Source organism: Oryx dammah, unplaced genomic scaffold, assembly GCF_014754425.2.
Source record: "Oryx dammah isolate SB20612 unplaced genomic scaffold, SCBI_Odam_1.1 HiC_scaffold_17, whole genome shotgun sequence".
NCBI classification, from domain to species: Eukaryota; Metazoa; Chordata; class Mammalia; order Artiodactyla; family Bovidae; genus Oryx; species Oryx dammah.
Genome location: NW_024070201.1, coordinates 77,875,382 through 77,899,651, shown reverse-complemented (window position 1 = coordinate 77,899,651; position 24,270 = coordinate 77,875,382). Strand labels below are relative to the sequence as shown.

The following is a 24,270-nucleotide window of genomic DNA, read 5'->3' as shown; positions in this document are numbered from 1 at the left end:
TGCCTTAAGGGCACAAAACAACGCAAGTCAGGGGGGCTGGTTAGATCAGGATTTCTTTTTATTCCTTGTTGGTTTAAAATGGCTAATCAATAAAAAATAAAAGGGCCTCTGTCTAGAGGCTGGGGTCACCCCTATTTTTGAAGGTGAGAACCCAGGTATCCCCTCTACCCAGCACCATACTGAGGTGGGCAGGGGGCACCCCCAAGGGACAGCTGGAGGGGCCTCGGCCTGCCACTCCTCTCCATCCCGTTTTTGGCATGTGATGAGAAATATTGCTTTTTGGATTCTTCTTTCCCGGCCTTGGGTTTAAAAATAACGCTAACCATGTGAACGGGGGGAGGAGGGCTTTGAGGGGCTTGCTGAAGAAGCCTGCTCTGCCCCCTCCCCCCAAGAAGGGGGCGCTACCCCAGTATTGCTGCTGGAGCTCCACCAAGCCCTTCTGACCACCCCCCCCCAACCAGTCACAGGGCTGAGGCGCCCTCCTCTTCTGACAGACCCTGCCCCACCCCTCCTCCCCCGGGTGTCCTTCCTGACCACGCAGCACCACCAGCGTGGGGTGCTGGGTCCTTAGATGGGAGCTGGGACCAAGAGTGGGAGCCGTCGGGAAGAGGAAGACCTCAGTGACGTCTCCCCTCTTCCCGCCGGTCTGACGAACAGAAAGAGTAAGGGCCCCCACACACATCTCCCTCCCCCATCCTCCCGTCCCAGGACAGATATATAATTTCTTTGATATTTATAATATATATATATATATATATATGTACACACACACCTGGTAACGCAGAAGAGGAAAAAAATAGAATCCGTAACAATAATAAAAAAAATTATTTCTGGTTTAAAAATGATCTGGTTCCCTCCGGGGCGAGCAATTGCACAAATGTCCACTGAGTCTGGTCCAGGGGGTGAGGGAGGGAGGGTCTTGAAAGGTGAAGGGGGGTTGCTACCCCAGTCTTGGGGCCCCCACGCTCCGACCCCCAGCCCCCCCTGCATCTTAGGAAACACCCCTCTTCCTCTTGGAGTCGGCGGTTTACACGTGTCCGTGCAGGAGAGGGGCTGCTGCGGAGGGAGGTGGCCCCGGGGGCCCTTTGGTGCAGGCGCAGAGGCGGGGGGCCAGCTCACACCGAGATCTCGTAGGTGGTGCCCCCCACCCCCGACACCTTCTTGACGCCTCCCCTTGTGGGGCTGCTGAGAGGCGGCTGGCCGGGGCTGGGGGCAGCTGAGCCTATGCTCTTGGGCTGTCCGTTGGATTTGCTGTAGGCGGCCTTGAGCTGCACTTCATCTCTGGGAAGGAAAGGAGAGCGGGGTCAGCGTGGGACATGACACAGCAAAGGGACGCCCTTTAAAACAGGCTGAGAGAGAGGATGCTGTGCCCTCCACATGCGCCCCACTGACCCAAACACCCCCTTCCATCTTATGGCCCTGTTGACAAGCAGCCTGCTTCCCTCTCTCCCGTTTATTCCTTCTCTCCAGGAGCAGCTACACGGCTCACTTCCTCTCCGGCAAACAAACTGCTTTTTAGGGAGACGAGGCCAGGGGAAACATCCTCTCCTCAGCCTTTCGAGAGGCGAGGCCCAGGGAGGCAGCAAGAGGAACGGGAAAGCAGGGCTCTCCCCGGGGCAGGCTGAGCGGGGTCCACACACTGGAAGGCACCTGGGAACCCCAAGGCCGCCTGGAGGCAGCGTATGGGGGCCAGGCCACGGACACTTACTTGGGCGTCAGTAATGGCTGCAGGGCCACTTCCTCCGTCTCGGGGACGCCAGGGGGGGCTTTCTGGCTGCTGTACGACACGGAGCGGCCCAGGTAGGGGGCAGGCGGGCCTGGTTCAGGGGACGCGAGTCCCCGGCCCCTCAGCCCATCCGGCTTGCCGAACCGGGGGGCTGCTGGGCGTGCCAGCGGCATCTTGCCCAGGGGCGAGCGCTTGGAGTCGTCAGAAGAGGAGCTGGTGCGCGGCGCGTGGCCCGAGCCGGGAGTGCACTGGACACCCGAGTCCCCTAGGCCCGGCTCCTCCTCGCGGCCGGGCGGCGGCGACTGGCGCAGCAGCTTCTCGCGTTCCTGCAGGGAGGCCACGATGTGGCGCGACAGGTTGTCGTAGCGGACGGGCGAGGGCTCGCGGGGCGCCGGGCCACCGGGCGCCAGGCGGGGGTGCCGCTCAGCCTCCCGCTGCTGGGCCAGCCGAGCCGACAGGAAGGGAGACGTGTAGCCCAGAGGTGGCTCCGGCTCCGGGCCCGCCTGCACAGACTCGAAATCGGGGCTGTCGGAGGGCGTGAGCAGGCTGTCATAGGACAGGCTCCCGTTTCGCGTCTGGTTGGCCAGGCTCTTGTAGGAGGTGGAAGTCGTGCCCTCGGAGCGGATGGACTGCAGCGGGCCCAGCTCGAAGCCCGTGCCCTGGGCAGACTTGAGGCTGGAGGAGCGCGAGCCGCTGGACAGCGGGTCAAAGGGGAAGCCTTTGCCCAAGGTGGGCGAACGGAAGCTCTCGGGCTCCAGGCTTGGCTCCGAGCGGTAGCTGGGCTGTCGGCTGCTCTCTGCGATGGAGGGCGGTTCCTTCAGGCTGTCCCCACGACTCAGCTGAGGGAGAAAGCAGAGCTGGCTGTGGCTGCCCCTCCCGCCAGACGTGAGGCCCCGGAGCCCGAGTCATCAACATCAGTGTGTGTCACACGCCAGCAACATGCTTGGTGTTCACCTGCGTTTCCATGTTTAACCCCCAAGGCTCATCTCTGATTAGGAACAGCAGGGAGGGTGGCGCAGACAGGTTAAGGAGCGTCTGCGGCAGCGGAGCTGGGCTTTGAGCTCAGCTGAGGCTGTCCTCAGGGCCTCATCGACGGGGCCACAGGGACCCCTCTGGAGTGAAGGACACACAGCAAGGAGACTCGGCACCACCAGTGCCGACAAGGAGCAAGATGCCTTTGCTTCTCTTCTCTCCTTTTCGGTGCTTCCTCCCCTACGCCCGTCCCCATTTTCCCACAACGGGTGGCCTACATTCCAGCCCTACTTCCTAGCAAGTGCTCAGTACCTTGGCGCTGGACGAATGAGGCATGGCGGCTGACGCGCTGCTGCTGCTGTAGCCCGGCCGGTACTTGTACATGGTAGGTGTGGGGGGGCTGTCCTTGCCCAAGAGGCTGCTCTCTGCAGGAAAAGAGGCCCATGAGCACCACCTTCTAAGCCACTCCCTTAACTTGGCTGCAGCTGCTTAAAGTACAGCGGAGGCAAGGTAGTCACAGATATACTGAGCAAAAGGGAAGGCCCAGGAACAATCACGAGTCTGCTGAAACCAAGACTACAGACTCAGCCAGCCCAGAACCCAGAGTGAGTGAATGCACAGAGCGCGCCTGGCCTGCACCCTGGTCTGCCCAGAGGCTGACGGCACACGCACGCAGCGGCCCCTCACGGCCCAGGCTCAGTGGGACCCCTCTCCCGCTGTCCGCAGAAGTGGTTCGAGCACCGCTTGCTGGGTTTTCTCGGTCACAGCGCAGCGGCCTACCCCTGCCCTTGCCCGCGCCAGCTCTGCAGTGATCTCACTCCTGCGGCCGCACTCACCCTCGTTAGTGGCCAAGCTGAGGTGTGTCCGTAGCCCCGTGTAACGGCTCAGGTCCGGCTTAGGAGGTGGGGGCGGTTCCGCATCTGCTGACTGGCTTTCTGTTACCTCCAGGCTGCCTTTAGACTGGAGAAATGAGGCAGAAGGGAGCGTCAGGGTGACTCGAAGTACGAAACTGGGGGAAGAGGGGCTGGGGGCGTCATCACGTGCTTCTCAACTAGGAAAGGAAAAACCAGGCACTCTGGGGATGGTGCTGGAGAGAGACATTTTGCTCAACAAGGGCTTCATTCTGTCCTTATTTCCACCAACAACTGCTTGTTGAGCTCCCACCATCCATAAGCTCTAGGTTAAGTCCTAGGAAGGCTTACAAAGGAATGGACTCGATTTCTACTGTTAATGAACTTAAAATGCAATGGGAAAAGTAGTTATGTATTTAAGTAACTCCAAGACAAACCAGAAAGTGATAAATATGGTCAGAGATTTAAACAAAGCAAGCTTCCCCCTCTGCCGTGGGGGCGGCTCCCCGAGGTGCCCGGCGTTACCCCCTGCACCCCTACCTTAGTTCTCCTCAGCTCCCCCTGGATGCCGTTGTCCATGATCTTCACGGTTATCTGACCATCTGACACTTCGGGCCGAAGAAAGGGCGGTCTGATGACAATTGTCTTCTCTTTCTTTGGCCTCCCCAAATACCTGAGTGTCAAGAGCAAGAGGGCTTTTATTCAGTCATTTAAATTTATTGGCTGCCTACCCTGTGGAAAGCACTTTTACAGATACATAAACAGTCCTGGCAGGCCAAGGGGAAAAACAAAAACTGAACTGATTTCTCCGATTCTATGAAGTACAAGACTGACAGCAAGACCAGGCCTCTGAGCAGATACAACCAGCTCAAGGCGCTCTGGAGTAAATCTCATTCTTGCCTCTGCAAAGGGAGTACTATCTAAAGAACACACTGAACTCACAGGGTCTGAAGGTCGGCACTTCAGCACTTCCCATTCTAAGAGAGCCCGCCCTAAAAGGCAGCCCCCCACACCGGAGCCAACCCAAAGACGATGGATGTGTGTGACCGAGGGTGAGCACCAGAGCCCGGGGCAGCTGTACCTGGGCGCTGGCGAGCTGCAGAGAACACGGCTGACGTTGTTACAGCAGCCATTGGTGAAGGGGTTCACACCTCCCCGGAACTTACCCGTAACCTGGACGGAGGAAAAAGGACCAGGTCAGTCAGACAAGGGGACCGTGACCTCCAGAAGCCAACACACCACCAGTGACAGCCTACTGCACGCCCACTACTGGGAGACATAAAAAGAGCAACGTGCAACCCTGCCGCAGAGAAGCGCGTCTTTGCAGTGACCGCGAGCGGGACTTCAGTCAGGGCTATTGGTTCAGCTTCTAGGTCTACCTCACAGCAAGCTACCTGACCCTGAGCGTCAGCTTCTTTATGTAAAGTGGGGATCTCTACGTGAGAGTGAGCAAGCAACATCAGCGATTACCACGTGCAGGAAGACAGCCACCAGCTTCCTGAGGGCTGGCCCAGGTCTTCACTGTTTCTATTGGCTCCAAGCCCAAATCATCCAGTGCCAAGGACACGTTCTGTAAATGCTCATTAACAGACGTGGCCTGTTCTCATGCTTACATGAGGAATGTGGACACATCGCAAAAAGCGTATGCTAACCCCTGGGCCAAGACTCAAGCCCGTCTTCCCATCACGTCTCCTCCTACCTGTTCATTGGTGGTGCGTCCCCTGGCCACCAGGACCACGTGGAACCCCGTGAGGCCAGCGACCGGGATGAAGAACAAGCCAGCCACACACATCACGGCCATCCTGAAGCCAGTGGTCAAGGAGAGCAGAGCCCCACGGCCTGGCCCGCCCCGGCCCCTACTGTGGCCGCCGTCCCTGTGACCACCCCCCTGCCCGCCCGACTGCCACGGGCCTCCGCCTTCTCCCTGCCACCGCCCCCCACCTCCAGTAGTCCAGTGACCCACAGGCCTCGAAGGATACGTGACAGCTGTGCGGACCCCGGAGAGCTCCTCCATGTGGTAGAGGACGTAGAGGAGGCCGAAGCCAAACACGCCCGTGATGTGGGCCGTCAGGGAGAGGAGGAAGAGGAAGAAGTAGCGGTAGTTCCGGCGGCCGATGCAGTTGTTCACCCAGGGGCAGTGGTGGTCGAACTCCTGCGGGTGGACAGGGCAGGCTGGGGCCACGGCAGACAGAACCAGACGCTGCTTTAGCAACGTGTGATCACGTTCACCCTTAGTTGCAAAATATAACAACAGGCTCCTGCAGTTTATCTACTGCTCTGTAGAGCTCCCAGGTGGGAGAAAACAGTGCAGAGCCCGCCAGCCAAGGCAGCAGACATGGGAGACACAGGCTCCATCCCTGGGTGGGGAAGGCCCCCTGCAGAAGGAAATAGCAACCCCGCTCCAGGGCTCTTGCCTGGAGCATCCCATGGACAGAGGAGCCTGGGAGGCTACAGTCCAAAGGGCTACACAGAATTGGAACGGCTGAAGTGACTTAACACATCAACCTGTAACAAAGACCTTCCAGAGGTTAATCAAAGGCCAAGGCCATCTCTCTCAGTTTATCCTCTGTGACCAAGGAACTCTGACAGGCACAAACGTCAGAGGCTTGCAAATACATTGAGGTTTTTCTCTTTTTTTTGGAAAAAAAAAAAAAAAAAAGGCTTGGAAAAAAAATCTAGTAGGCAACTGCTTATAGCTAAGTAAAAATGGACTGGGAAAAGGGTTACAAATAAAAGACAAGGAATGCAGGACAGAAAGAGAAATTGTACAACTTGTTTTGTGTGTTTTTAATCTGAAAATTGCACATTTATTTTTTAATTTTTATCTGAGTATAGTCGTTTACCATACTGTGCCGGCTCCTGCTGTACAGCGAGCGCAGCAGCCGTCTGTAGCCATGGACCGCCTTGTGTGGACCCCTGCCCACTGAGGGCACAGAGGGCACTGAGCAGAGCTCCCTGTGCCGGATGGTGGGCTCTCAGCAGCTCCCTACTGTAAAACCTGAATGCAGCAGCATGATGTCGTGGGAGAGAGAGCACAGAGCCAGGGCCAAAGACCAAGGAGGTGGGCCGGGGATGAGGGCCGGAGCTCTGGCTGGGTGTGCGAGGGCCTGAGCCTGCCCACCCGGGGTCCCGCCTGCAGCAGGACACGCACAGGCCGCCTCTTGCACGTGAACGGCTGCCAGCACTCTGGCAGAGCGAGAATAGCCCCAGGAGCTGGCCTTGGCCCAGAGCCTGTAGGACTCGCCCCGATGCCACGGGCGGGCCGCCGGCGGCCTGGGCACGGCGCGGCGCGGCGCTCACCTCCACGCAGTTGTCGCAGACGCTGCAGTGGGAACAGCGGGGCGGCCGGTAGAAGCGGCAGGTGGCGCACCACTTCATGCGCACCTGGATGCCTTTGATCTCCACGGTTTTGTACAGGGGCGCCCGGAAGTCGTCTTCTTTGTCTTCATCCTCTTCAGCTGTAGAGAGGAAACGTTCCTGAAAACACGGCTGTGCCGCAACTGTACTAGGCCCTGGGGACGGGCGCAGTGACGCTGCCTTCAAGGAACGCGGTGATCAGCTCTAAACACACCACCATGGAAATGAGGAAGTAATTTATTCTACACTGCGAAAAGCGGTGAAGAGGATGACTCAGAGGCCGCTCTGATATGGATAGGCTGGGATTCTTGGTTTACATATTATGAATGTATTTCAAAAGAAATAGATGATTTAGACATCAAAGTACATATATAATGAGTCTGCATAACAGTTCAAAATTTACAAGTACACGACTGAACTACAGAAATCCAAATGGGGAGAAACGAACCAGCGTGAACCTTCTCTCCATGCACAAAGCCCCTTGTCAGAGGTCTTCCCCTGATTCCCTATACATGTCAGTACTGTTCTTGGTTCCAGACATTCTCTTTCCCTGAACGCCCTTTCAATTTTCAGCTATCAGAAACTCACAGAGCAGAAAGCAATACAACATTGTAAATCAACTATTAAAAAACTCACCACCCCACTTCAAAACTGAAACATTATTTGTCTTCATCTATAGTAACAATTTTCATTACTTTAAATTATTAATCTAAAAAAAAAAATACCTGTGGGAAGGAAGAATTAAGTAAGTGATGGTGTAGTAATTAAAGTTTTCAAATTTACTGACTAAGGGAAATGCTAAGAATCTAACTAAGTGAAAAAGGACAAGGTAAAGAACTGTACAAACTAAAAGATCCCATTTGGAAAACAAAAATAGATAGGCATATATGTGCTCCAGGTGTAGGGGGTGTATAAACATTACACGTGTAAGTCTTCAAAATATTGACTGAAAGAAAATCTATGACAATATAACAGTAGTTATCCCTGGGCTGCGACATTACAGGCGACATTCGTCCACTTTATGGGTTTCCCTGGTAATTCAGCTGGTGAAGAGTCTGCCTGCAAATGCGGGAGACCCGGGTTCGATCCCTGGGTCAGGAAGCTCCCCTGGAGAAGGGAAAGGCTACCCACTCCAGTGTTCTGGCCTGGAGAATCCCATGGAGTCGGACACGACTGAGCAACTTTCACTATCTGTTTTATACTTTCTACATTATGAAGATTCTATTTTTTTAAAGGAAAAAATTCAAACACTACTTATTTTGAAATAACTGATTCTTCCACACCATCGTCTATCAGAAGTGAGCTCTTTCTCTTCTTACAGTTCTACAGTTTTTTGATTACTCTTAAAAGTCACTGGTGTATATATCTATGTAAATGTCTTCCCTATCTTCCCTTCTAGACTGAGCTATTTGAAAGCAAGGACCTTAAAAAAAAAAAATCCCAAATGGCCATAACCGTCAGTAAATAGCTGATGAGTGGCCATTAAGCCTTGGTACAGCAGCCTTCCTTGGCGCTAGGATCTCAACGCGCCTCCTACCACGGTCGCCTCTGACACAGCAGCCACAGAGCACGGCGACATGGGCTTTGTGAGCGGCGAGTCTCAGACGCCTCCCCGCGCTGCAGCTGCCCAGCCCCAGCCTCTTCCACGAGGCAACCGCACACGCGAGAGAAAGTCAGATGCCAGCAGCAGCAGCCGTCAGCAGCCACTTCTCTTTCTACCTTACTCCAGGGATGCTGGGCCTCACTCTCGCCTCCTGTGCCAGAAGTAGCCCGGCTCTGTGAGCATCACCCTTCCCCCAGGAGAGGGGAGCCGCTCCTCCTCCCGGTCACTCTTCAGTTACCCGCTTCCCTCAACTTCAGCCTCTCTCTCCTCTGGCTCCACCTCCTCATGCTACCAGCACGCTAACGCCTTCTGCATCACAAACAAACGAGACCCTTCCCTCTCACCCAAGACACTCCATCTTCTGCGTTCTCTGCTCAACTTCTTGAAAGAAAAACCTTAATCCTCACGGACGCCGCTCCCTCATGCCCCATTCCCTGCCTTCCGAACCACTGCAGTTTTGGTAACTCCACTGTCTCTCTCCCACATACATAAACACATGATTAAAACGATTCTTGCTGGGAATTCCCTGGTGGTTCAGTGGTCAGGACTCAGCGCTTTCGCTGCTGGGGCTTGGGTTCAATCCCTGGTCAGGGAACTAAGATCCTGCAAGCTGCACAGAAGGACCAAAAAATAAAGATTCCTGTGTGTGCGCTGGATTTTTCTTGGCCACACCATGGAAGCTCTGCGATCTTGGTTTCCCAACCAGGGCCCGACCCCGTGCCCCCTGCAGCGGACATGCAGAGTCTTAACTACTGAACAACAGGCACGTCTCGAACAACTCTTATTAAGATCACTAATTTCTTAGTTACTAAGACAACGGGCAACTCGGAGTTTCCATACTGCTGAACTTCATTTCTGGTAACGCCCACCGTCAGCTGTCTCGTGAGCTGCCCTGGCTCCCACTTTGTGCAGCTTCTCCTCCTGCTTTCTCTTCTTGCTCAGTCCTCCTCAACGGCTCCTTCTGCTGCTCTGCTCGTTATTAATCAAGGCTGGTCAGGCTGACATGCGTTCTTTCCTAACCTCCTCCTACCTTCTCTAGACAACCTCACTCCCGCTGCTGACAAACTGCGTGGCTGAGGACTCCGCCACGAGCCTCACTGCCCGGTTGCCACTGGGTAAACTGCACGTGCGCGCTCCACTGAAGTGAAGTGGAGCGAACTGAAGGCCGCTCAGTCGTGTCTGACTCTCTGCAATACCATGGACTATACAGTCTATGAATTCTCCAGGCCAGAATACTGTAGTGGGTAGCCTTTCCCTTCTCCAGGGGATCTTCCCGACCCAGCAATCAAACTGGGGTCTCCTGCATTGCAGGTGGATTCTTTACCAACTGAGCTATGAGGGAAGCCAGAACGATGCATTAAGTATCCCAAATTCAACGTGTCTAAGACGCTCTGTCTTCCCTCCGAAACTGCTCGATGTTCCTGTAACTTGGGTCTCAGTTCATAAAAATCAGCATCCAACCTATCTTTCAAGTTAGGACAGTGGAACCACCCTAGGCAATTCCTTTACTGTCTCCCTCTCACCTGGCAAGTGATTTGTCGTGAGAAATCCTCCTGGGTCTAAATCTGTAAATCCAGCTTTGAATTCAAGTTCATCTGGTTGCATTATTGCAGTAGGCTCCCAAAAGGTATCATTTTGTTCTTACAAGAATTACTTTTGTGAAAGGAAATCTGATCCTGTGATTCCTCTAGTTCGAGACCTCTTGCTGTCCACAGGAGGGGCTGTGGTCTGCGGAGCATGCGGTCTCCAGCCTTGGCTCTAGTTTGCCTCTGGCCCCTGGCCCGACCCCACGCTGTCTCCCACCCGACCCTTCTGTCTCCCGCCCGGCCCCGCGCTGTCTCCCGGCCACAGTTCAGCATCCGCTACCTCCTCTGCCTGAGTGTCCTCCCCTCCCATCCTCCACTTGGTAAGGTCCTCCCTCCCCACCTCCAGCAGCATTTCCCCCATCTACCTGGGCAGGGTAAGTGCACCCTTTCCAAGGTCCCACAGAACCTTGTTCATGCTTCCATTACAGGTTGTATCACAGTGTTACTCTCTGATGTATCTTAGATATTATCAAAGCTAGCAATAATGCCCAACCCATACGCCTGAAATAAATTTCTGCTGAATGAGTAACTGAACACCAGAGTTGACCCGAAGTGGATCACAGGCCTAGAAGTTATAAAACCCTGACGTGCTTTTCACCATTAAACTACAGGAGCATCCCAAAATGCAAGACCCCGAAGGCCCCAGACCAATAGTGTACGCGGAAACTCATTTTTCTCAAAGGTAGTTCCGAGAGAGAAGAGGGAGATCTTACCTCGAGGGAAGACCCCTGGGTCCATGAAGGTGGCCATGCTGAAGTTGGCCAGCACAAAGAGAAACACCACCGCATTGTAGACGGGCACTGCAGGCGATACGGACAGGCTCAGGCCCGGGCAGCTGCACAGACAATGAGCAGAGTGAGGGGCTGCCTCGGCACTCGGGGCGGTGGCCGCGTGACAGAATGTAGCTGTGTGCACCCCACACCTATACCCACGTCTCTGGTGGCTCACCTTCGCTGTCTCAGATCATCTTCATCCTCCCCAGCAAGTGGGTCCAGTTCCCCAGGGAAATGCTCATTTTAGATCAAGGTACAAGACTCACACGTCCCTGCACTGAAGTCTGTGTTCTTCAAATTCATTCCTACCCTGTGGGCCGCCCACGTGTCACGGCCTCTGTCCTGACCTCCTCTTAACCAGGCCCAGGAGCAGGGACTAAGGATGTCCCCGCCAGCAGCTGCAGCCCTGCTCCTGGGCAGCCCGGGGGCCCTGGGCCCCAGCCATGCCCCACTGACCCACACGCTGGCCCAGAGCAGGGGGCACCACCTGCCTCTCTGACTCCAAATCACTGCCACTGCTTGGAGTTTCTTCAGATCCATTATAGACACAAATATGTATCAGAAACTTTCGAGAATTTTATTCAACTAGAGGCTAGTTCTCAGGGTAAACAAAAGGAAACCACTCATAGATAAGGAAGGATACCAAGACCCCAAGATCAATAAATTAAGCAGAGAGTGGAGGCGAAAAGAGAGAGAGAGAGAAGGTACCAGACCAAAGTGGCCCTAAATCCTGCAGGGAGAAACGGGCCACACGCATCGAGTAGTCCAGGTTCAAACCTCGAGAGGCTCTAGGGAACTTCTCCTTGACACCAAGAGCGAGCTGGGCCCTCGGCTTCCGTCAGGACAAAAGCCTCAGGAATGCAGCCAGCTCTCCCTTTCCCCGAGGGTGGTTCCTGCAAGTGTCAGGAGAACAGCTGATGAGCTGCCTGCGGGGTCCCTAGTATCCAACACCCTCTCTTCCGGCTCAGCTCAGAAAAACTTCCCACTACAAAACAGTGGCTAAACACCCTAATCTGCTCTGTGGCTGAGAACTTAATCTCCAGAATTAGGCCAGCATCTGTCCCTGTTCCCCTTCACCCAGAGCAGCCGGAAGGAGAGGAAGAGTTCGCTGAAGGAAAGGAAGAGGCGCGAGCAGAGCAAGACAGCAAATGACTCCGGAAACTTGGTCCACGGCAGGCCTGGATCCTGCTGAGAGCGGATCTGCCTCCATCTGAACAAGCAGCACAGCCCTGAGCGGCAATTCAGGATGCTCCAACGAACAGAGCTCCTCAGTGAGGAGTAAACCGACAACCGGGCTTCCCTGGTGGCTCAGCAGTAAAGAGTCCACCTGCGAACGCAGGAGACGCGGGTTCGACCCCCGGCTGGCAACATCCCCTGGAGAAGGACATGGCAAACCACTCCAGGATGCTTGCCTGGGGGAGTCCCACGGACGGAGGGGCCTGGCGGGCTGCAGCCCACGAGGCTGCAAAAGACTCGGATGCGACTGAGCAACTCAACACCACGACAGCAAACTGATGGCAAGAGGGCAAACCGATGCCACAGAGCGCCCCACAGGCCTCTACCACCACCATCTACTGGTCCAAAGTCCATTCAGCCAGCCATCAGAAAAAGACTGAAGTGAACATTCACGATGTGCCAGGCTTGTTTAGATAGTAACCATCAGTTAGCTCTGCCTCTCTTGCTGGGCCAGTACCTACTTGGGACACAAAACCATGAAGCTAGAGCGAGGGCAGTGACGTCAAGGAAAACAGACCCCCAGCCACAGCTCTACTTTTATTCTGCCAAAGTCTCCTAGGAAGCCTCTTCCTCTGGGGGCTGATTCAAAAAAGCTGACCCCACACCTTGGCAGGGTTTGGGGTGGAACACAAGCAAGAAGGCAGAGTCTTCACACAGCCCCACCCAAAGCATGACCTCCTAGGCTCCTCGGAGTGGGGTAGAGAAACTGAAAACCAGTCATCCAGGTCAGAGCCCCTCCCTGCTTCTGAGCTGTCACTTCAATTTCTGCCCAGGGAAGAGGAGAAAGGGTGACTCACTTGACTCCTACAGCCTGGGAAGATAATCAGAAGGGAAAAAGGAATTAAATCCTGACAACACGGAGGCCTCTGAGATTTAGAAGTCTCGTTCCTAGAACTGGCTCCTGTGGCCTCTGGAGCTTTGGGAACACAAGGGTCCCTCATCCGAGTGACACGATGGGTGGACACGGACGCGAACGGGGCGAGTCGCTGCTTTCCGAGGACGTCCTGCCAACCAGCAGCCCCTGGGTAATGGACTTCACCCCTTACAACCGTCTGCATAGCAGCCCCTCCCAGCTGAAGTGTATGACTCTAGAATCAAGTTCCTATGTCTGTTCCAAAATAAAAAATAAAAGTTCCAAAATAAAGCCGATCCCCACTGTGGCAATTATCTAGAAAGGAGGCAAGTAACTCCACGGCATGGGGGAGCCTTGCTCCTAGATTCAAATCAAAGACTACTGCTTCCAACCTGAGCACTCCAAGTCAGGAACCTCCCACCAAGGAGAGGCCTTGAGAGCAGGGCCTGCTCCTGCCATACCCCACATCCTGCCTGGCTCCAGGAGGGGCTTGCCGTTGCTACAGTACTTTGCTAGATTCCTAGGTGACCCCCTCAAGTGGCCTGTCTCAATCTGCTGCCTTTGATGGGAGGAGGTGAGACCTGAGCTGAGGAGCTGTTGGGGCTCGTCCTCCGCCGACGGCGGTAATCACAGAGCTCCGAGCGCAGGGAGTGGCGTCGCTCAGAAGGCTGGCTGACTCACGGGTGAGTCTCCCAGACCTACACCACCCCAGGGAGAACAGGTTCTTCTGCCCGCCGCTCCAGCACTCCTGTTTCCAAGGCCAAATAAAACTGGGAGCTGCTGCTGCTGCTGCTACGTCGCTTCAGTCGTGTCCAACTATGTGCGACCCCATAGACAGCAGCCCGCCAGGCTCCTCCGTCCCTGGGATTCTCCAGGCAAGAATACTAGAGTAGGTTGCCATTTCCTTCTCCAAAATTGGGAGAGTGGGTTTCAATACTCACAGTACTGAAAATCTGTTCCCTAGCCCTAACTCTTCCTAATATATATATATATAATTAAATTCCTGGTGAGAACACTACAGTAGGGGTCAAGAAGCTTTGGATTTCAATCCTGTCTTCATCAATGCTTTGCTATTGTAGCCTTAGGTAATTTACAGGAAACTCTGCAAGCTTGTTACGTCAGCTACATCATACAGATACGAGAATGAAAAAGACAGTGTCTGAGAAGAGCTTACAATTTCCTAAACTAGCTGGCTTAATATGAGCATTCACAAGATAGAAGAAGCAAACAAAAAAACATTATTAACCGTCTCCATCATCATCAATTATCATTCCAGCCCCACCTCCCTCCCTAACTGCACTTCCTCGGTCTGAGGTATCAAACTCAAGAACACAACAGAGGTGTTTGCTCCTAAAGCACAGGTCTACACATCCCTGCCATGACAGCACCTACTCCGAGCGTAAGCGGAGTGTTCCTTGGTGATGAGGCAAGCCTAGAAAGAACATCCCACTTCTTGCCCCGGGGGATCCTCAAGATTCCACGGAAAACAGTCCCTTCCCTTCTAGGTGGGTAAATTCCTCAAGAAACTGGACTTGTCCTGTCTTCTGCAGACTGGCAAGCCGCCGAGTACAAGGCGCAGGACTTGGGCACGTGCTCCTGGATGAGAAAACGACGTGGGAAGGAAAAGAACCACACTGCTCAATTAGGCCCTAGATCACGAGGCTGCTCCCACTCAACTCAGGTGCCAGCACCTCTGCAGTCATGAAAAAGAAACCCAGAGGGAGAGTCACCAAGGTTGCCCAGCTCAGTGGGTGAGACACTGGAGGGGCGAGACGCAGAGACAGGAAAGGCGGAAGCTCCTCCTCAGCTGGGGCCTCGGTAGGACCAGCACGGGTTTCTGGACAACCCTGACTTCCCTTCCTCCAGAGGATGACTCGTGGCCCAGACTTTACCCCCATGCCCGCCCCACCGGTTTTAGAAACAGACACCTCGGACACCAGCTGACATAACACCACAGTTCAAGGAGACTTTAGAGGATACAATTCAGGGACTTATTTCTAATGGTATTGCTAGGAGCCCCAAGGAGGTCTCGGGGTCCCCAGGAAGGCAAAGAGGAGATACCCAGGGTCTGGGCCTCTATGCGCCAGCCTCTCTTGATCCAGAGCAGTCTTACCCTTACACTTTATATACTGGGTTCCACAGAAAAGCTCAGTGAGGGGGAAAAAAAAGGGCATATTGCTTAAATAAACCCTCTAGCTCAACTTCCTCATTAAACAGAGAAGCAGAGGCCCGCAACAGCTAACTGACTTTACCAGAGCAGCTTCCCCAGACGGGGCTAATTCCTCTCCCCTCGGACTGCCCGCTGCCCATCGCAAAAGGAGACTCAGCGAAGCCAGGTGGGGTCCAGGCCGGCAACCTTAAATGCAGGGTCTATTACCTAACCGGGCCCGGGAGGTTCCTTTAGCAGGCCCCCGACTTCCCAAACAGTGGAAAGAGTGAAGAGCCACAGGGTCCCCCGACAGCCCCTGCTTGGTTTCAGTGCTGGACAAAGGCTGTAAATGAGGTCACAGGGGAGACCTCAGCAGTTCCAGGCGAGCTCCTCTGGAGCAGAACATCACGTCTTGCTGACCACACCCAACTGCTAATTTCTGCTCAGCTTTCCCTGCTTGACAAAGAAACACAGAAGGTGAACCGCACCTAGTTCTCCACGAACTACACCTGCCAATCGAGAGGGCCCGTCCTCCTCCTCCCAGGCCTGTAGGCCCCAGAGGAGCTCTCACCTGGGGCCTGCCCTGACGTGAGAACAGACAGCGTCAGCCTGGGGAGGGGAGCGGGGTGGCAGCAGGGGCCGACTCAAGGCGCAGCAGGAGCTGGTTCCAGAAGGGCCTTCCTCCAGCCTATCCAAAAGCAGTCTTTTTTAGGCTGCATATGGTTTTAAAAGGAGCACTGAACCTCAGAAGGGACGGGGAGGTTTGGGAGAAGAGTGCTACCTCGAGCCAGGCACCTGCTTGCACAGGCGCTGCGACGGTCAGATGCAGAGGAGAAGAGCACTGCAGAGGTCGCAAGCGCCAGGGGCGTGAGACAAACGGGGCGTCCATCACGTCCACGAAGCGGGCAGGGGTGAACCCGGAGCGCAAAGGCCAGCCAGACCCGCGTCCCGGAGCCTGCCGGGGGAACTCGAGTGAAGTCTTAACGCGCTTCTCACTTCGGGTTAGAGGCAACAACGCACATAAGAGTCAAGCCTGTCCTCCAAAACCCTTTCTCCTAGAGCTGAGAGTGCAGGTAGTAAGGAGGGCCCCTGACTTTTCTGGCACCAGGCAACAGGAAAGTAGGTTAAACAGCTTCAACTATCAGTTGAGAAAATGCCTATGTCAGGACAACTCTTTGTGGCAAAACTGGTAGAACCAGCCAAACACTTCAATGGCTCCAGAGGAGCAAATTAAGACCGAGGATTCTGCTTGCCCCAACTCAGGAATGGATAGGTTGAGGGAGAAACCACGGAGCCAGTCCCCAATCTCTTCGCTTCCCAAAGGCTTTGCCTCTTAAAGGAAAACACTCCCTCCCCATGAGGCGGGCGAAGGGTGTCAGATTAGTCTTGAACCTGTCCCTCCTGACAGCACCACAATCCCAACAAAGACACTAAGAGCTCGTGTACACGTCCCTCGGTTAAAACGCCGACTCTACACAGTGGTCGTAACGGCAGAGACCAAAACAAGCCCGGAGACTCAGTCCTCAATTTTGGAAGGTGGGGTTGAACCCCTGAGGAACTCCACAGGTGTGCTCAGGCCGAAGGGCCAGGCCCAGAGAATCTGTGACCTGTCTGCTCTTCTGGGGGTGAGGCGGGATGATGCTCATACCTTAGGTAACAGGTTCATCCTTCCCCGGTTTAAAGACCAAGTAGAAAAACACTGCATTTACTCTACTCCTGCCTTATTACTCTTTTGGCCAAACAACCCACTTTTGAGAATTCCTTTTGGCATCAGAAGCTCTATTTGCAAGGAGGTGGTTCCTTCCCTCTTATCACAGACTTAATTTCTGTTCTACTTCCTCCCCGTAACAGTAACTGCCCGCTTCAGTCATCCTTCAGTGAGTGCAAGCTGCTTTTATTCCCGATCACGCCAATTCATCTTCTTCTTGCCAGCCACCTCACACTGGCTCACACCAGCACCCTACAATTAGGTTTGAGCCTGAATCACAGCAGAGTCAGCCCCTCAGAAACCCTAGCATGCTGACTGTTCCAAGAGCTACAACTAGAACACTAACTCAATGACTCAACAGTTTAAGGCTCAGAAGCCTGGTGCATGTTAAATCATAAACAGGTAACAGCAGAGATGCTTGCCAGGTAGTCGACAGCTGAAGTAACAGGGAAAGAACGAAGACAAACCATTCAGATGCCCTCAGGAACAAGCAGATGAACAAAGGCTGAATACCCGAAGTGCGAAGTCTTCCAACGCCAACTGCTTTCCTAAAAGGACCACGGAAGGGCAGACTCGTCTGCCATCCCCTTCAGCAGGAGCCCAGATAAAGGAAGGCTTCTAGGCCGCTCTTCTTAAACGAGACCTGATCTTTCCCAGTGGCCTTCACTTCTCCAGCTTTGGCCCTTAAGAACACAAGGAAAACCAGGGCTTCCCCGGGGGCCGAGGGCCGAGGACTCAGTGCCTGCACCGTGGGGCCTGGGTTCGATCCCTGGCTGGGGAACCATCTTGCCTGTCACACAGCACAGTTAAAACCACACCCACACCACCACCACCACCACCACGGAAACCACCTGAGCAACACTGAAGGCCAAAACCATCTCAATGGCAAACCTTCTAAATCAAGCCTGAGATTCTCCAGGCCTCGGAGTCCCCACAATGGCAAACCTGAGCCTCAGCGAACCTGGGGAAAAGCCACGACTACTTGACGAACCTTCCGTCGAGTCCAGTTCTCTCACAGAACTGACTGCCGAGGCTGCTCCACCCTCTCACCCACCTCGCTCCCTCCCACCTTCTTTCTAGTTCAGAATCGTCTAATGGTGAATACGGGTAGGGAGAGAGGAAGACATCTGTGATTCCAGAGGGAGGCAGGCGGGGAAGGCAGAGGACCGAGCAGAGAGGGTGGGCCTGGCCTTATCGCTTCTTACCACCCCTCTGGGTTTCCCTTTACCGGTATTAGACCTCAGACACTCTCAGTCACTTGGCGTTGCAAGTAAGGAGCCCAGCTCAAGAAAAAACATACCCCCCCCTCCCCTCCCCACACCACTGCTGGGAGGAAACTCACGTAAAGGCAAAGAAGAGGGTTGTGGCTCCCACTAAGAAGATGGCGGCTGCTGAGACGGGAACATACTTGCTGGGTCTGAATCTCTTTGCAGACTCTGCGGGCATGTTGGAGCTCTGCTGGGAGATCCGCCCTGCCGCATAGCACAGGCCCACACAGCGGCAGGACAGACCAGAAAACGCGGCGAGGGTGGCCACGGAGAGCAGAGGACCGGAGGGAACCAGGGACACAGAGAACTTAGACTCACCACCCTTCCCCCTCCCAAATAAAACCGAAGGTCAAGAGATCTCCCAGGAAGGAAAGCACATGGGAGGGGGAAAGGTGACTCCAGATGATGAATAACCACCTCCCCAGAACAAGGCAGAAGGAGCGGTTAAGAAACACAAGCGGTACAGTTTAGAACCCGGAGACACACAGGAGGCCACACACATGCAGACGGCTGCAGGTAGAGAACACGGCAGCTGGGCAGGCCGGGGGACAGCGCGTGGAGGGGCAGGTCCTCCGAAGGGAGGAGGGGAGGAGGCGGGGAGCACAGAGCACCTCTCACGAGGAGAATGTCTTCGGAGGAGACACCACGACCACCTCACTCCCACCGGAGGGTGAGCGGCGCCCGAGAGAGGGGTGCCCTGTGTTTCTATTTCAATCCAAGAAGGGACCTGGGGCCCCTCCCGGCTTTAAAGAGAAGCCGTCGTCACTGCGGTCCTGTCCCTCTCAGGCAGTTTTCTCAGCGCCACCACTCCCACACCTTGACTTCAGGGCTTGTCGTCCGGCAGTCGCGGTTTAATTTTATTTACTTTCTCTTGATGGCTAAAGCTGGGCAGCAGCTGTTACAAGGTTGAGTTGTAAATCCTTTTCTTTGAAGGGGGAGGGAAAACAGAGCCGAGAGTGTACACGAGCGCAAGCTTGTCCGTCTTCAGTCTCTCCTTGTTACTCCCAAACCCTTCAAGGGCTCCGTTTCCTGCAGAGCTCATGCAAAACTGAACGGAGACACAAAATTCCCGAAGCCATGTTCTTTCCAATAAGCAAAATAAAATGAAGAAAATCAATTCCACTTGATGATACTTTTGAAAGGTCACTGTGGATGACAGCAAAATTCCCAAGAGGCCCCTGTCTCCAGGTTGGTCAGCGTCTCTGATCTTCTTTAACCTTGGGCTTTCTAGATACAGAGTTCAACGGGGTTACGGTGCCTCACCTGGAGAAAAAGAAATACCTTGATCAGAGAAATTTTTTCACAGCATTTCTTAGGAACACTGAGGCTAAAACTCCATAGGACATTCTATTAAAACGTGCCCTCTGAAAGACGACTTTCTACTTCACTATGTGTATGTGGGGAGGACTCTGAACTGGGACGGCAGTGGGCTCAGAACTCTTCCCTCCTCCAAGTGCTCTTCATTTTGAAGAAAGAAAAACATGGCTTCGCCTGGCCTAAGATCATCAGAGAACTAGCTCTCGACACACACGGGGCCCGTCCCACCTGACACCAATGCTGCTGCTGCTGAGTCGCTTCAGTGGTGTCCGACTCTGTGAGACCCCAGAGACGGCAGCCCACCAGGCCCCCCCATCCCTGGGACTCTCCAGGCAAGAACACTGGAGTGGGTTGCCATTTCCTTCTCCAATGCAGGAAAGTGAAAGTGAAGTCACTCGGCCGTGTCCGACTCTTAGCGACCCCATGGACTGCAGCCCACCAGGCTCCTCTGTCCATGGGATTTTCCAGGCAAGAGTACTGGAGTGGGGTGCCATTGCCTTCTCCGCCTGATACCGATGGGCAGTAACAAATACCAAGAATATCAAAATCTGAAAACAAACAGAGGCACAGCAGAGAAGGGCAGTCCTAGAAAAGAGATTTCCCTTTGAACAAAGAGAATATTTATTGCTATAATGAAAAAAGTAGGACAAAATTAGGACAGTAAGTCTCATTTCCTTTCTGCGTATGTCTCTCTCTCGCTCTTATCCTTCCATGCTTTTTAGTTACAACCTTAAGAGAGGCAAAAGCTGAATTTCTGGTCTTCTGAAATAACTCATGAAAAGACCTGGATAAGAAATGTCCCTGCACTGAAAGGTAAGATGCCCTCTAAGAGAAACTGAGTCAGCCAGAGGGGCTGGTCTTTCCCTTCCCAAGTCAACAGTTTTCTGCTGCTGTACTGGCCTAATAGGAAGTTAAGGGACCCCACCTTCCCTGATACGATTAAGAATAGCAATTATTTCTGTTGATGGTAGTAGCAAAATAACACTTTGCATTGTATGGGATGCTTCTCATCCAGTGATGTCAAAGCACTTAACTCACATTATCTGATGACAGTTCCTTATCCCATTCCATAAACTGAAGGTTAGAGAACGCCTGCAGCCAGCTACTAAGTAGGCAGGTTCAGAATTCACAGTTCACAGGGCCCCTCTGCCAAAGCAAACCCTTCCTACCTTTCTCATCTACTACACTACCTGTCCCCTAGAGACAACTTGGAATCTGCAGACCAAACATTTTACTTAAGGCTTGTTTTTTTTTCCCCCATCCAAGAGGTGTGGTATCTCCCTAACACCAAAGACAGAGATGAAAATATCAGAAGTTTTGAATAGTGAAATATGAATGTACCCTGGAATCGATCACTTCCTCCTTTCCATGGCATGGGAGACAAATCTTCCTTCAAGATGCGCTCGTGCTCTCTCACACACACAAGATGTAGTTTTAGAGGGCCACACAGCATTATTAGAATAGATTGATTACTGCAGGAATCAAAGCCAAACTTTCTGAATTTAGGCCTCGGTAACTTTGTTAACAGTGAGGAGCAAATTCTTAGTTTGCAGACAGTACTATTAAACTTTTCCCTCAAAGCCTCAAAGATTAGAGAAGATGGAAAACTGCACTGCTTATACTTTATCTAGGGTAGGATATCATTTAGATACCATATGTTATTTCAGATTATATTTTTCTGACAGGAAAAAAGTCACATGGGCTAATGTTGCCAAAGTAATTCAGAGTCATAAAAGGCCAGGCCATTTGGGGAGGACAGTACTGGGAAACAAAAATGATCAGCCTGAGATATTCAGAGGATATATATTAGAAGCGACAAGACAAAACCTGAGGAGGCACTGGGGTTACTAAAGACGCACCAGGCCAGAGCAGAAGGACGTTCTGTGAGTAACCGAGATGCGACTGCAGGGCGCGTATGGTTCAGCAGAACCAGCAGTCTGGACCCACACCAGTACGACCAAGGTGGACAAGCACGTGTGGGACACCGCCAGGCGCAGAGTGCTCTACGGAAGGTGACATCGCACACTGTGCTGCTTCAAGGCTTCCAGGGAGCTTTCACACAAGTACCTCCTTAAAGGGGAGAATGGACAGGACGCGAGACTGACAGCGCCAAGTCCTGCTTGTGAAGATGAAGTGGCAGAACAGTGTAACGCTGTAAATCCGAAGACAAAGTTATCAGTACATGTGGAATAATCCACATGTCCAGACACCCGCTGAACAGTCAGAGGTTTAATATGGGTGTGATCGTTATAAACCGAGGTAGCAAGGTACGTGGCAATACAAATCTTGCAAGTATTAGGTGGGTTTTAACGACTAGGTTATAATGACTACTCTGAAGAGACTTAATATTGTACAAAGGGATCCTGGGATTAAAAAATAATAAGGGAGGCTAATATAAGGTCAACCTAGACAAGATGGCATTAACCAAGAAGCGAAAACGCCAAGGCAGAGACGCTGTCTACAGAATAACATATATCTGATCCCACACCTCCTTCCAGAACTTTTACTTCTCATTTCGACGTCTCCATTTGGCCAGGTAGGTGAAACACTTTCAACCTTCCTGCCCCGCAGGATTCCTATAGGCAAAATAATGGCCAGCGCAGTGGCGCTCCCACTTGTGAAAAGTACAAAGTACTGGAAGCAGGGAGCTCCAGGCTGGTGGGGGTAGGGATGGAAGCGGGCGGATGCGAGGGGACAGGTAACAGGATGAGGCTTGGACCAGAACAAGGGTAGGCAGAGCGGGGCGAGGGACTCGAGCTGCAGGCAGAGAGCGGCGCCCAGTCCCCATCCCGGGGCCGGGGCGCCGAGGGTCGCCGTCCGGGGCAGGGCCGGCCCACACCGAGAGGACCGGCTCGGCGGCCGCAGGGGCCCCCGGGGCTGAGGGGGCCCGCGGGGGCCGGGGTCCCCTCACGACCCGGCCCTGAGGGGAGCCCCGGCCTCTGCCGGTCGCCCTTCTCCGGGGCCCGAAGGTCCGGCCGCGGCCGGCGGACCCGGCCCGGACACGGAGCGGGGACTCCCACCGCCTCCCCTCCTCGGTACCCCTTCCCTAGAGGTCACACTCCCCTCCCACCCCCGGACCCCGCACTTCCGCTTCCGCAGGGGCCAGCGGCTCCGGCACTCACCCGCGGCCAGCTCCGCGCCGCCGCCACCGCCGCCGCCGCCACCTCCCGGCAGTGCCGTCCGGCCTCTGAGAGGCAGCGCGCGGCCCCCGCACGCTCCGCGCCCGCCCCGCGACGCGCGCGCCCGCCCCGCGACGCTCGCCTTCCAGCCGGCGCGCGGCCGTTGCCCTCAGGGCCGGGTCGCCCGCCCTCCCCGCGCTCCCATTGGCTCCTGGCGCCGGGCGCGCGCGTTGCGTCTCGCGCGGGGCGCGTTTCTCTCATTCATGAGGCTCACGCCGCCGCGCCCGCCCCCGCGCGCGCTCCCATTCACCGTGTGGCCCCCACCCCCCACGCCGCCCTAGGGCGTGCGCGCTCACCCCGGCGACCGCCGCGACCTCGCGGCCTGATTGGCTGCGGGAACAGAGCGCCGCGCCACGCGAGAACACACGAGAGCGCGCGCGCGCAGGGCCGTCGGGCTCCGCCGGCGACCGCCCGGGGAGGGTGGGCATACTGCGCGGGAGTCAGAAGTGGGGGAATGGCCGGGCGAGTAGTCCCCCCTTTCCTGCGTGCCGCTTTCCGCCCCTCCTGTATAGACGCAGAAAGCCTCAGAAGCAAAATATACTTATATGTGTCTGCTGAAAGCTCTCAAGAACAAGCTGCCACCTTCCCGAAGTCGCCACCCCCCCACACACACACATAACTGTGGTACCAGCCAGACAGGCTTCTGAGGTAACCAATCACCCTCGGGCCCCGGCGTCTTCCTGTTTCAGCCCCGCCGTGCATTGGCCAACCCGGCCCGGCCCCTTTTTGATGGCGAAAACTTTATTTAAAACAATCTTGATGTCGCCGTGCCCAGTCCGCGAGTTCCCCGGTACCAGCACAGGTGCAAGATGATGGCAAGGCCTGGGTTGTCGCGTCTGCCTGGAGGGTCTGCCGCGACTGGAAGAGCCAGTTTAGACGACGAGTTAGTGTTAATCACTCAGTCGTGTCTGACTCTTTGTGACCCCCATGGACCCTCCAGGCTCCCCTGTCCATGGGATTCTTCAGGCCAGAATACTGGAGTGGGCAGCCGTTCCCTTCCCCAGGGGATCTTCCCCTCCCAGGGATCGAACCCAGGACTCCCAGGGATTCTTTACCAGCTGGGCCACCAGGGAAACCCAAGAATACTGGAGTGGGTAGCCTATCCCTTCTCCAACGGCTCTTCGGACTCAGGAATCGAACGGGGGGTCTCGTGCATCGCAGGCGGATTCTTCACCAGCTGAGCGAAGTTCCAGCCAAAGACCCGGGAAGAAGAGAGAGGAGAGTGGGCAACAGCCTTGGGGCCCCAGGGCCACCCGTGGGAGGGGGCGCCGGAAGTGCGCGGGGTAGGCAGCTTCGGCCCTTGGAGTAAGAGTTTCAGTTCAGTTCGTTCACTCAGTAGTGTCCAACTCTTTGCGACCCCATGGACTGTAGCCGACCAGGCTCCTCTGTCCATGGAATTCTCCAGGCTAGAATACTGGAGTGACTAAGCCCTTCCCTTCTCCAGGGGATCTTCCTGACCCAGGAATCAAACCCAGGTCTCCCGCATTGCAGGCACATTCTTTACCATCTAAGCCACCAGAGATATGTGTATATGTATAACTCAATCACTTTGCTGTACACCTGAAACTCAGTTCAGTTCAGTCTCTCAGTCTTTTGGGACACTGCGACCCCATGGACGGCAGCACTCCAGGCCTCCCTATCCATCACCAACTCCCGGAGTCCACCCAAACCCGTGTCCATTGAGTCGCTAAT

General features: G+C 54.6%; 1 protein-coding gene across 1 annotated transcript; it reads right to left on the bottom strand.

Annotated features, from left to right (window-relative positions):
* Positions 1 to 34: 34 nt before the first annotated feature.
* Positions 35 to 22,623, bottom strand: ZDHHC5 (zinc finger DHHC-type palmitoyltransferase 5). Its single transcript, XM_040259398.1, has 12 exons — positions 22,522 to 22,623; positions 18,157 to 19,345; positions 10,809 to 10,930; positions 6,850 to 7,007; positions 5,529 to 5,701; positions 5,249 to 5,351; positions 4,631 to 4,722; positions 4,090 to 4,222; positions 3,535 to 3,658; positions 3,011 to 3,123; positions 1,709 to 2,565; positions 35 to 1,281 (listed from the first exon to the last, which is right to left on the bottom strand). Exons 2-12 carry the CDS (start codon positions 18,258 to 18,260, stop codon positions 1,116 to 1,118), a joined length of 2,145 nt encoding a protein of 714 aa, XP_040115332.1. The 5' UTR covers positions 18,261 to 19,345; positions 22,522 to 22,623; the 3' UTR covers positions 35 to 1,115.
* Between the last annotated feature and the right edge of the window lie 1,647 nt (positions 22,624 to 24,270).